Source organism: Anolis carolinensis, chromosome 2 (assembly GCF_035594765.1).
Source record: "Anolis carolinensis isolate JA03-04 chromosome 2, rAnoCar3.1.pri, whole genome shotgun sequence".
Taxonomy (NCBI): Eukaryota; Metazoa; Chordata; class Lepidosauria; order Squamata; family Dactyloidae; genus Anolis; species Anolis carolinensis.
The window spans coordinates 212432830-212446500 of record NC_085842.1 but is presented as its reverse complement, the minus strand read 5'-3'; the positions used below and the strand labels follow the sequence as shown (position 1 = coordinate 212446500).

The 13671-nt window shown below is 45.1% G+C and overlaps 2 protein-coding genes across 5 annotated transcripts in view; one reads left to right on the top strand and one right to left on the bottom strand.

The window, feature by feature from the left end:
* Nucleotides 1-13671, bottom strand: part of syn1 (synapsin I) — a 186236-nt gene that overhangs the window by 91727 nt on the left and 80838 nt on the right. The window lies entirely within an intron of this gene.
* Nucleotides 1-13671, top strand: part of LOC103277700 (metalloproteinase inhibitor 1) — a 51411-nt gene that overhangs the window by 31725 nt on the left and 6015 nt on the right. Inside the window, exons 1-2 of one of the 3 annotated variants that reach the window (XM_062971689.1) lie at nt 345-552; nt 1079-1234. In XM_062971689.1, the coding sequence (XP_062827759.1) occupies nt 1105-1234 (130 nt within the window). In that variant the 5' untranslated portion in view covers nt 345-552; nt 1079-1104. Of the gene's footprint in view, nt 1-344; nt 553-1078; nt 1235-13671 lie in introns of those variants that run through there. The other 2 variants (XM_008103544.3, XM_008103545.3) reach the window with 2 other exon arrangements.

Sequence of the window (13671 nt, the reverse complement as noted above, 5' to 3'; positions counted from 1 at the left end):
CAATTAACATCATGAGATCTGGGAAAACAAATCAACCACAATTTATTTATGGGAACGAATGAAACAGAAATCTGGATGGGGGCTTTTTCCAGGTTTGGTAGCTCTAAGATGCCACCTTGTGGCATGCCATGTTAAATTTAGCTGGACACCTCTTCAAAGTCAGTCTCCCAACAAGCACAAATATCACTTTTCTTCCATTGGGGAATCCATTCCCCCCCCCCCCCCAGATCCTTCTGGAAATGGCAAAACCTGCTGCTGCATTGCTCTTCCTGGTCCCACCCCACAATTGCCCTTTCCCTTCCTTCCAGCATCCTGCCACCATCTCTATCACTTAAGTCAGATTAATCAGTCAGCACACACTCCATCCTGGCATGACTTGACTCTGGACTTGAAACCACAGGCTGGGGCTGTCCTGCCCCTTTGGCAGTTGGGGCAGGAAAAGTAGGTGGAGAAAAAGGGGACGTGGGGTAAAAATTTAAGTACCAGCTACAAGGGCTGGGAGATGAAGTCTGAAGTGTCAGAATACACCTGAAGAGACTCGCAGATATCAAGGTGAGATGGGAGCTCTAACTGGTCTTTTGCAGCACTCTGATCCCTGTCCCAATCCTGCCTCCTATCCTATAGGGAACCTACTGCAACCCCTAAACTGATCCCCTCCGTTTAGACTTTTTACCAGAGAAATATCCTAAGGAGCTCCACAAATTTCGTCTCCTGTTGTGTCTCCCTGATCTTGTTCTTCTTATTCACTCCTCTCTTTTGCATTGAAAATTTTGCTGTAGCTCTGAGTCCAGCAGGCACACCCTCTCTTCATCCTGCTTTCTTCTTCTTTTCAAACTCAGTCCTGCCCTCCATTGCCTATCACAGAACCAGGAAAAAGAGGAGCTTTGTTCCCCTGGGAGTGACGATCTACCTTGTTCAAAATAGAGCCAGCAATCACTCCCCTAATCCTGCACCCCTGCGGCAGCTCCGTGTGGGACGTTTCCACATCCCTTTCTTCCAACTTCCTCTCCTGAAATAACACAACCTTCCCCACTCTGCCAGTCATGCCACTGAGTCACATTCCTTCTCGTTTCCTCAGCAAAAAGACAGAAGGAAAGACGGAGAATGAACTTGGCTAAAGTAAGTACATTCCTGGCTGCCAGCTTCCTCCTCCTCACTCTGCTAGGAGATACCACCGAGGCCTGCAAATGTTACTTCCCGCACCCCCAGACGGCATTCTGCTCCTATGATATTGGTGAGTCTCTGGAACCCAATACCATCAATGAAGTTTCTCTCTGCAATCTTTCACCTCTCCCTCTATGGAAACTGGCCTTCTGCTATGAAACCTAATGCTCCCTGTTCTCTGGATTCTTTTTTATGTATATTCAACTACAGTTCACGCTCTCACACTCCCTGCCCAGTCTATAAACAGCCACTTCTTTGGTTGTGTTTCAGTAGGTTGCAGAAACTTCAAACATGGCAAGTCCCCCCACCATTGGAAAACGGAATCTCCTTTTAGTAATTTAAATCCACTGTCTTAGGACCCTTCCACGCAGCACAAAAGAAACAGGAGAGAAAGGGTTAAAGGGAAGGGGGTGGTTAGATTACTGTTACCGGTAAATCCGCACTGAATTGGAGCAATGCAGCCAAAACATGGGATGAAGATGTCCCCTTTTATCCTGGTTCTGGCTGGAAAATGCAAACTCTTGTCTGCTTGCGGCAGGTGTGAATGTTTCAATTGGCGACCTCCATTAGCACTGAATAGCCTTGCAGGTTCAAAGCCTGGCTACTTCCTGCCTGGGGGAATTCTTTGTTGGGAGATGTTAGCTGGCCCTGATAGTTTATTGTTGAGAATTGCCTTTTTTTTAGTGTTGCTCTTATTTACTGTCCTGATTTTAGAGTTTTTCATACTGGTAACCAGATTTTGTTCTTTTCCAAGGTTTCGTCCTTTCTGTTGAAATTGTCCACATTGTAACACCCCTAGGCTGCGCGAACACTGGAAACCCAACACGGAGGCCAATAAACAATCTAATATCTTTATTAAAGCAATAAAAGAATAAAACAAAAATAAGCAGAGTATATAGTCAAGCAATTGTCCTTTTAGGGAAGATCAAAAATAGTCCAATATAATTAAGTTATATGTCCAGTATTAGAGTTTAAAGTCTTTAATCCAAATAACCGAAACACACTAAAACTCTATGGGAGTTTGAGTTGGGAATAGAACAAGGGAATAGAACAGGAAAGTTCTTGAAGTAAGTCCAGGGCAAGGATTCAAGGCAAGACAAGGTATCTTGATGGATCTGAAATGCAGTCCAAACTTGGCAAGGAGTGGGACGCAACTCCCAGACTTCTCATGAGTAAGCGCGCCGGTGGGCCGCCTGGAAGCTCAGGAACAAGAGACGATGTTCTTCAGTAAGACAGTCACGTTGACACCGCGACAGGGAAACTCCGTACAGAACTTTTATTGAAGTTCAAGAGCTCCCCCCAAGCAGGTGCTTAACTCCCCAATTCTTCCCAGAGACCGGAGCTGTTTCAACCTCACACCAGATGCTTGCCTACTTGAAATTTCCCAAGAGAACCGATTCAGCCACAATCGCCTTTCTCCGCTAATCTCACACTTCATCTTAGAATCTGTCTTTGGGAGCAATCTGTTTTGAGAAAAGCCCTTCTATCAAACACCACACTTTCCGGGGAACCAGGCTCCGTTTCAAGGGCGTTCCTAATTGGCTCTGGCACGGAAATGTCAACAGGATACATCTGGAAAGGGACGGGAACTTGTTGAGGTGGAAGAAAACTCAAATCCTCTTCAGTTTGAACCCTATGGTCAAGGGCCAAAGGTGTCTGAGACATCACACATGAGGATTTCAATGGTTTTTCTGTGAAGTCTGACATGGTGGTTGTTAAAGAGGTCCACCATTTCTGTTTTCTCAAATAATATGCTGTGTCCAGGTTGGTTCATCAAGTGCTCTGCTATGGTTGGCTTCTCTGTTTGAATTAGTCTGCAGTGCCTTTCATGTTCCTTGATTCGTGTTTGGGCAATGCTGTGTTTGGTGGTCCCTATGTAGACTTGTCCACAACTGCACGGTATACAGTAGACTCCTGCAGAGGTGAGAGGATCCCTCTTGTACTTTGGTGAATGTAGCCTTTGTTGGATTTTATTGGTGGGTTTGTAAATACTAGTTTGTATGTTGTCTTCCTTCACCAGCTTCCTATTTAGTCAGTAGTTCCCTTGATGTATGATAAGAACACTATTCCCCTGGGTAGATCTTTGTCTTTGCTTTCGTGGCTTGTTCTTGGTCTTGCAGCTCTTCTGATGTCTGTGGTGGAGTATCCATTGGTCTGTAGAGCCCAGTTTAGGTGGCTCAGTTCACCTTGGAGGAGGTAGGCTTTGCAAATTCTTTTTACACCATTTGCCAGGGCTTTAACTGTGGGTCCTTTTTGATTTCGATGATGATTGGGGTTTCTATGATGAGCTGTTCAGGCTGTCATGGAGACACAGCTGATTTCCAGCGGCCTTAAACGGAGCAGGAAGGAAATTGGGGTTCTCTGAAAATCTTTATTTTAAAGTATCTAAAGTCAACAGATCATGAAAACACACTGGGGAAAGAGAAATCCAGGGAAGGGTTTTTTTTTGTTTGTTTTTTTGAGAAATCCCTCTGTTATGTGCTGATCCTCATATTGCGCACATGGGAACCTCTTCATATTTTATATTAAGGTATTCGCATGTGCGTATATGAGGACCAGCACATAACAAAGTAATTTTTTTAAAGCCTTCTGGTCCACCCTCCATTTTATTCCGAGACAAAAACGGGCTGTGAGGACAGCAGGAGAAGACAGCCCAGGACCCACAGGTCTGTGTGGGGACCTGTAGTCAGGTCACAGGTTTGTTTATTCCTCTTTGAAAATCTGCATTTTGGCACTGTCTGAAAGTGGCCTTAGTCTCTGGAACTGCAGAAAACAAACTTGCTCCATCTTCTCCCTTCTGACAAATGGCTATTATGCCATCTCTCAGTCTTCATACCCAGCTTTCCGGATCTTTGAGTATCTTGTTCTCTATGTTCCTGAAACATTCCCTTACAGGTGCTTTAAAATCACTTTTGAGTCAGAAAAAAATCTCCCTCAAACATGTCTAGTACTGCCCACTGATGGAGCTATATCTATATATATAAATGAGTGATGGCATCACGGCGACTCACAAAACAACAAAAGTACAGGCCCCCCAACCTCGATATTTGACAACACAACCCATCATCCACGCCTCTAGGTTGATACAACAAAAAGAAAAGAAAAATAAAGTCCTAATTAGAGGGAGAGCAATAATTTTTTTTTATCCAATTGCTGCCAGTTTAGAGGGCTAATCTCTGCCCACTTCGTCTCCTAGCAACCAGCTCAGCCAAGACCCAGCCAGGGTTCAGGGACAGGCAGATTTAGGCCTCACTTAGGTTTCTTCCACAGATTATCTAATTTGCACTGGATTATATGGGAGTGTAGACTCAAGGCCCTTCCACACTGCTATATAACCCATTTATAATCTTACATTATCTGCTTTGCGCTGGATTATCTTGACTCCACACTGCCATATAATCCACTTCAGTGTGCATTTTATACAGCTGTGAAGAAAGAGCCTCATATAATCCACTTCTAAGCAGATAATATAAGATTATCAATATACAGTAGACTCTCACTTATCCAACATAAACAGGCCGGCAGGATAAGTGAATATGCTGGATAATAAGAAGGGATTCAGGAAAAGCCGATTAAACATCAAATTAGGTAATCGTTATACAAATTTAGCACCAAAACATCATATTATACAACAAATTTGACAGAAAAAGTAGTTCCATGCGCAGTAATGCTATGTAGTAATTACAGTAGAGTCTCACTTATCCAACACTCGCTTATCCAACGTTCTGGATTATCCAATCCATTTTTGTAGTCAATGCTTTCAATATATCATGATATTTTGGTGCTAAATTCATAAATACAGTAATTACTACATAGCATTACTGTGTATTGAACTACTTTTTCTGCCAAATTTGTTGTCTAACATGATGTTTTGGTGCTTCATTTGTAAAATCATAACTTAATTTGATGTTTAATAGGGTTATCCTTAATCCCTCCTTATTATCCAACATATTTGCTTATCCAACATTCTGCCGGCCCGTTTATGTTTGATAAGTGAGACTCTACTGTACTGTATTTACAAATTTACCACTAAAATATCACAATGAATTTAAAACACTGACTACAAAAACATTGATTATGAAAAGGCAGACTGAGTTGGATAATCCAGAACATTGTATAAGCGAATGTTGGATAAGTGAGATTCTACTTTAATATGAAATAATTACTGGGATAGAATAATGCAGAACAATATAATCTCTAAAACCAGGACAGTAAATAAACAAGGGAATTCCACACAAGAAACAATCAGGGCCAGCTAACACCTCCCAACAAAGTATTCCCATCATCAAAGTCTGGAAAATCCTCTGTTTTCTCAGGGCCACAGACAGTAGAAGCACGTAAAATATCGCAAACAACACCACTCTGAAAACAAGGGAATTCCAGACAGGAAACAATCAGGGCCAGCTAACACCTCAACAAAAAATTCACTCAGGGAGGAAAAGCCAGGCTTTAAAGCTAGAAGGCCATTACATCCTAATCATTTTTCCTAATTGCAGCATTCATACTTGCCTCCAACAGACAAAAAAACCCAATCAGAAATATTGTATATTCACAACCTTTAGGAAATAATATCCCCGCAGCGTGTTAAAGCGCTGAGCTGCTGAACTTCTGGACCGAAAGGCCGCAGGTTTGAATTGGGGGAGCGGAGAGAGCCCCCACTGTTAGCCCCAGCTTCTGCCAACCCTAAAGTTCAAAAACATGCAAATGAGAGTAGATGAATAGGTACTGCTTTGGCGGGAAGGTAACGGCACTCCATGCAGTCATCCCACATGACCTTGGAGGAGTCTACGGACAACGCCGGCTTTTCGGCTTAGAAATGGAGATGAGCACCAACCCCCTGAGTCAGACACAACTGGACTTATTGTGAGGGGAAAACCTTTACCCTTTACCTTAACTACCACCAATTCCTCAATACTTTATTTTCCATACCACCATACTTCGCCACAGCAACGCGTGGCCGGGCACAGCTAGTGATATATATATTCTTTTTTTCATAGCCTTTTTTGCATTAAAAAAATCTAAAGTCTGATAGTTGGAAAGATAACTTAATGAAATCTAAGCAAAAGAGACACGGTTGATCTGTACATTTGATTCTGATTAGCCAAATTTGCTGGTGCTAGTTCATTTTTAGATTTATACTTATGTTTTTGCCCTGCTTTAAATTTTTTACTAGCTATGCCCCAGTTAGGTATTTTATAATGATAAAGAAGTAGTCATTGTCTGTTCTGGGTTTCCTTTAGAAAGTGAATAAGGATGTGGGTGAACTCCAGCTCCCAACAGTCTGGGCTAGTTCCCCGCAAAATCCATTGTCAGTTGAGTTTACAGTGCTCTCTGGAAATGAGTGAACTATATCTCCAGAAATTCAAAATCAATTTCTTCTAAGGCCCACCATAATTTAAAGATGGCTATGTAGGATATGCACGCCAGATTTGTAAAGATCCATTGTCAGCTGAGTTCATAGTAGTCTGGATGTGGGTGCACTCCCAAAATTCAGGGTCAATTTCTCTCAAATCTTGCCAGTATTCAAAGTAGGCCATGACAGGTATGTGTGTCACATCTGGTTCATAGTCGGCTGGGCTCACAATGCTATCTGTATGTGCGTGAACTACCAAAATTCGTGGTCAATTCCCCACAAAGTCCTGTCAGTGTTCAACATTTGCCGTGTTGGGTATGTATGCCATGTTTGGTAGAGCTCCATCCTCGGTTGGATTCACAGTGCTCTCTGGATGAGAGAGAACTATAACCCCCAAAATGTAAAGTCAATTCCCTCCAAACCCTGCCAGTATGCAGAGGTGGCCATGTTGAGTATGCATGTCAAGTGTGGTCTAGAGCCATCAGTTGGGTTCACAGTGCTCTCCAGATGTAGGAGAACTATAACTCCCAAAATTCAAGGTCAATTCCCTCCAAACCTAGCTACTATAAAAAGTTGGTCTTGATAGGTATGAATGCCACATTTAGACAAGATCCATCATCGGCTGGGTTCGCAGTGCTCTCTAGATGTGAGTGAACTATAACTCTCCAAATTCAAGGTCAGTTCCCCTGAACTCCCCGCAATATTTTCTGATGGTCATGGGGGTCTGTTTGCCAAATTTGGTCCAGATCTGTCATCGGTAGGTTTCACAGTGTTCTCTGTATGGAAGTGAATGATGACACCCAAAATTCAAGGTCAGTTCCTGCCAGTTTTCAACGTTTGCTATGATGGGTATGCATGATAAGTTTGGTCCAGATCCATCAATAGTTTGGGTTCACAGTTCTCTTTGGGTGTGAGTGAACTACTAAAATTCAAATTCCCATCAAACTCCAGCAGTATTCAAAGATGGCCAAGTTGGGTATGTGTGCCATTTTTGGTTCAGAACCATTGTTGGTTGGGTCAGCAGTGCTCTCTGGATGTGACTGAACTATAACTCCCAACCTCTAAGGTCAATCCCCTCCAAACCCCACCAGTATTTAAAGTTGGACATGCAGGATATGCATGTCAGGTTTGGTAAGCATTCTCAGTTGGGTGTACAGTACTCTCTTGATGTAGTTGAACTACAACTCCAATATTCAGGGTCAATTCCCACCAAACCTACTAGTATTCAAATGGTCTGTATGCCAAGTGTGGTCCAGATCCATAATCAGTTGGATCTATCAACACTTGGATGGGAGTGAACTATAACTCCTTAAATTCAAGGTCAATTTCCCCAAACTACAATTCCCAAATTCGTGGGCCAACCCCCCCCCTCCAACCCCAGCAGTATTCAAAGTTGGCCATGTTGAGTATTTCTGGCAGGTTTGGTCCAGATTCATAGTCAGTTGGGTTCACAGTGTTCTTTAATTGCTGGTAAACTACAAAATGCATACCAAGTTTGGTCCAGATCCAACAGTGGTCATAGAATATAGGTAAACTACAACTCCTGAAATTGTAAGTCAATCTCCCACCTTCACTGCAAAATAGTCCCAATGTCTCACCAAACTACAACTCCCATGATTCCATAGCAATCAGTCATGGTAGATAAAGTGGAATCAAACTGCTTTTCACTCAGGTAGATGCACCCTCAGATAGTGTTAAACCTTTCCTTGCAATGTGGGAGAACTGAAAACATATCTTTTAAATCAAGCTTGAGCCACAGGTGCAAACTGACGAAGAATGCCGGACCTCAGTGCTAGCAACCGGAATACAACATCTAGTTATATTGTGTTTTCTTCCTTAATGGATTACATGCATTCAAATAAAAGATGAGCAGATTCATGGGAAAATATAGTAGGACTTTTTTCCAATGTCCATGAATGATTCAGGGTGGTAATGCAATAACAGCAACTCCTGGAACACAGGATTACCCTGACTTATTCCAAGTACAGAGCCTTTGTGGAGGAAACCCCCTGAATAGTGAACCTATTCCCCTTAGAAGTGAAATGAAAACTTATCAATTTGATGTCAGATATATGATGGCCAATTTACACATACGTAAAAATCTTAGTTTGTTGAATCTGCATTGGGAAGCCAGAGGGGGAAACCCAGAAAGGGCTTTTAATTGGAATGCCACTTAACCACAAATGTAATCTAAATCTATCTATAGCAAAGCAGTCCATCTTTAAGCGAAAAGGGAAAATGCAGACCTTGACGAAGTTGGTCCTGCGCCCAGGCATCTGCTTGCTGACTAGCCCTGATTTCTTGAGCACAGATGGGCCCTGGAGTAGAGGGAGTTGAATCAATGGGAGTGGATTTGGTGTTCCCCACTGTGAGCGTGGCAAAGTTCTCGGGTTGTAGTAGTTGGGATTCAAAGGTCTCCTTGCGTCCTGCAGCGTATTCCGGTTTACGTGACAGGGCGTCTGCTTGCTTGGTTTGGGCTGGGGTCACATAATGAATCTGGAAGTTGAAACGTTCAAAGAATAAAGCCCAACGTTGCTGCCTCTGATTTAGCTTGCGGGCAGTTCTTAGATGTTCTAGATTCCGATGATCAGTGTGGACTTCAATGGGAAATTTGGCCCCTTCTAGCCAATGTCTCCAAGTTTCAAAAGCTGCCTTTATGGCTAATAGTTCTTTTTCCCAAATGGTATAGTTCCTCTCTGGTGCGGTAAGTTGACGAGAATAATAGGCACAAGGATGAAGGTGATCTCCCACCGGTTGTAGGAGCACAGCCCCAATTGCCACATCAGAGGCGTCCGCTTGCACCACAAAAAGGGTTTCAGGATCTGGATGCTGAAGGATTGGCTGGGATGTGAATAATTTCTTTAGTTGCTGGAACCCTTTCTCTGCTTGATCAGTCCAGCGGAAGGGCTGTTTCCCACGGATGCAGCTGGTGATTGGGTCAGACCAGCGGGCAAAATCTGGAATGAACTTGCGGTAATAGTTCGCGAACCCCAAGAATCGCTGCACCTCTTTTTTGTTGGTTGGCGCCCGCCATTCCAATACTGCTGAAACTTTTGCCGGGTCCATGGAGAGCCCTAGAGGCGAGATGCGGTACCCCAGGAAATCTACCTCTTGTAGATCAAAAGCGCATTTTTCCAGCTTGGCATAAAGTCCATGATCCCGCAATCGTTGTAACACCATTTTAACGTGGTTCTCATGTTCTGATTGTGATCTAGAAAACACCAAAAAATCGTCCAGGTAGATGATCAAGAACCGATCTAGATAGTCCTGAAAAATGTCATTGACAAAATGCTGGAACGTTGCGGGAGCTCCGCATAATCCATAATTCATAACTCGGGACTCGAATAATCCGAATTTAGTCTGGAAGGCGGTCTTCCACTCGTCCCCTTCTCTGATGCGAACTAGATTATAAGCGCCCCGTAGGTCCAGCTTGGTGTAGACCTTGGCTCCTCGAAGTCGGTCTAATAGATCCGAGATTAAGGGCAGGGGATAGCTGTTCCGCTTAGTGATATTGTTCAATGCTCTGTAGTCCACCACCAAGCGTAATTCCCCTGACTTCTTCTTCACAAACATCACTGGGGAGGCGGCTGGGGATTGAGAGGGTCTGATGAATCCCTTGCGAAGGTTTGTCTCTATGAATTCCCTGAGAGCTTCTTGCTCTGGTTCAGTCAGGGAGTAGAGATGCCCTCGCGGGATCGGGGCCCCCTCCACCAAGTCAATGGCACAGTCATAAGGCCTATGTGGGGGTAATTTTTCGGCTTCTTTTTCATTGAATACATCCCAATACTCGGAGTACTTCTTTGGCAAGGTGATAATGGGCTCGGTGTCTGTGGCATGGCAGACCTTGGCTACGAGGCAATGGTTTTGGCAGTACTTTGAAGCAAACTGCAGTTCTCTGTTGGACCAGGAGATGCTTGGGTCGTGAAGTGTCAGCCATGGAATCCCCAAAATCACAGGGAAATGGGGAACCTCAGTAACAAAGAAGGAAATCTCTTCCATATGTTCCCTTATCCACATCCTGGTGGGTTCCGACCACTGGCTTACGGGGCCCGTCTTGAGAGGACGGCCATCGATGGCTTGCACCACACGGGCATTCTTGAAGTCATGATATTGTAATCCCAGAGAGTCGGCATACTCTCTATCAATGAAATTGTTGGTAGCTCCTGAGTCTATCATGGCGTGGATCATGACGGGTCCCTTTTTTGCTGACCATAAGGTGACCACTAGAAGGAACAGGACCCCGGTTGGCGGCTCTTGAATGGGTTTCTTGACCGGGTTGGCGAGCCTCTCTACGCCCGGTCGTTGGCTTCCCCCGCCGGCTGTGTGCCAGCCGCCTCAGACGCCTTCGTCTCCGTGGAGGACGCCGCCGCAAGACGGGCGGCGGGCTTCCCTTTGGCTGGGCACTCTCTGGCGAAGTGGCCCCCATTCCCGCAATACCAACAGAGATTTAGGCGTTGGCGGCGGGCCTTCTCGGCGGCATCTAATCTGGGACGCACATTGCCCAACTGCATCGGCACCTCCTCGCTCCCTCTGGGGTATGGGGATGGTGGTGGGGGTCTCCACACTGGACGCGGCTGAACGCTGGCGGGAGCGGGGGGTTTTGCCCCAGCTCTACCGCTCTGGCCTCGTACCCACTGTTTCCTGTTGGCAATCATGACTTCAGCCCGTAAACATTGATCGATGAGTGCTTCAAGCGTTTGGGGAGGATCCACCTTGGAGATTTCCTCCAGCATTTCAATGTTGAGACCCTCCCGAAATTGTCCTCTGAGGGCAACATCGTTCCAGCCGGTGTTGTGGGCCAGCACTCGGAACTCGGCTATGTACTGAGACATGGGTCTGTCTCCTTGGAAGAGGCGGCGGAGTTTGTGACCGGCTGCCTCCAAATTGTCCTTGATTCCCCAGGTCGCCTTAAGGTGGTCCAAGAAATGTTGCGCTGATCTTAGGTGTGGAGAGGCTTGGTCGAACAGTGCCGTCGCCCAGTTGGCCGCTGGCCCGTCTAGGAGACTGTAAACCCACGCCACCTTGATGTCTTCTTGGGGAAACTCGGCAGCACGGGCCTCTAGATAAGCTTGGCATTGGCGACGGAAAACATGAACCTTAGAAGCTTCTCCAGTAAACTTGGTTGGCAACGCCATGGCCGGAAGACGGATTCCGCGTTCCTTCAAACCCTTTATTTCCCCATCCTGTGCATTGAGCTTATCACGGATTCGGTCCACCTCATCCTTGTCGATGGTGTAGGTAAGCGGCTGCCCACCCGGCACGGTTCCGGTAGACATTCTGGCCTTGGTTAATTGGTGCTTATGGGTGGCGGAGTCAAACTGTCACGACCCAGGCTACAGAGCACCAATAACCATACGCAGAGGCCAGATTCTATCTAATATCTTTATTAAGGAAATATATAAAGTTAATAAAAGCAAATGTAAAAGTTAGTCCAGAAGCAGACCTTTCAGGAAAGGTCAAAATTAGTCCAAAGAAACAATGTCCAATATGAAATATTAAGGTCCAAAGTTGTAATCCAATAACCGAAACACTCACTTTGCCAGGCAAAGTGAGGGGAGATGACAAGGTCCTTTAGTCCATGAACTTGAGCAAGGCTAGGAAATAACTTGATACTTGAAACAAGGCTTGAATCGTGGAACAAGGTAACGAGGAACAAGAACAAGGTCCGTGGAATAACTTGGTAAAATCCGTGAAACAAGGCAAGGTTTAGTCCTGGGAAACAAGGCAAGGTCCGTAGGTAAACAAAGGCTGGGAAACAGGAGCGAAGGCTGGAAACAAGAACAAGGCTTGAACAGGAACGAGGCTTGGATCGGAGCGCGCTGTCCAGACACAACTCGCTCCGGAGGCTGACGAATTGACTCCGCAAAGTTACTCCGCGGGTAAAACACCTATATAGAGTCTAACTTTCCCGCCGAGAGCAGTTCTCTGGGAACCAGAAACGAAAGCTAATCTCTGAGACCAGATGTTTGACTCCTTAAAGATTCTCATGGAAAGCAGGCTTAATTGGCTAAATTCTTAGCAATTATTCTAGCACTCCTGCGCGAGGCCGCTTCCAAACCTCTCTGTTGTTTACAAAACTCATGGCGAGAAAACACAGGAGAAGTAGCCTCAGTGTTTGTTTGACATACTTCTGGAACATAACCCTCTTGCAGGTGCAAGGTTCCCAGATCTGGCTGGGAAGAATCTGTCTGGGAAGAATCCAGTTCTGACTGGGAAGGTAAAAAACCCAAGTTTTCTTCTTCATCAGGCATCACAATGTCATGAGCAGGACTACAAGGCCCATGGGTCATCACAATCTAATCTAAATCTATATCTATCTAATCTAAATCTAAATCCATAATAAAAGTGAAAACCTGTATGTGTGTATGTGGCACGGGTGTCCGCTCACACAGACAGCCTCCACAGCCTCCACAGACAGGCTATACTTCCCAGGCCTGAGAATCCAGCAAGTCACCTCTTTGCACTGACATTACCGTTACAGCGAGCTCCGTGAACATGTATCCCAGCCCCTGCCAATGCCCTTCCCAAACACTACGGCCCACCACCCAAGGAATGCTTTCATTTGGGGACCATTTAATTCCAGATTTTGCTTTTTCTTACACCACAGGCAGGCATCCCAGGGTTCTCCATTGCTGTGGTATTTGCATGGCCCCGCCCACTGCCCTTCCCTTTCAAATCTCTCTGCATAACAAACAGAGAAGAATTGAGCTGCAACTAAACTTACTGGACTTTGGGGATTAACTGCACATGGTGGAAGTTGTAGTTCACCCTGCATCAAGTCAGAGCACTGTCACTCCTACTGGGGAATTTAAAGGAGTTGTAGTTCAACTACATCCAGAACGCACTATGAACCCAAACAAGGATGGGTCTGGGCCAAACTTGCCATGCAGACCCAATATGCCCAGATTTGACTACTGGTGGGTTTGGAGAGGAATTGGCCTGGAAGTTTCGGAGTAGTGGGTACTGGGATTTATAGTTCACCTCCAATGAATTAGCACTTTAATAATGACTATCTTTTTAATCTTTCCTTTTAAGGATGGTTTTGTGTCTCTTTATTAAAACTTTTACTTTCCCCCCCCCCCCCCACCTCACCCAACCCCCTGAGTTTTTTCCCTACATTCGTGGTACTTTTTCCCCTCACTGAGGCCAAAAAC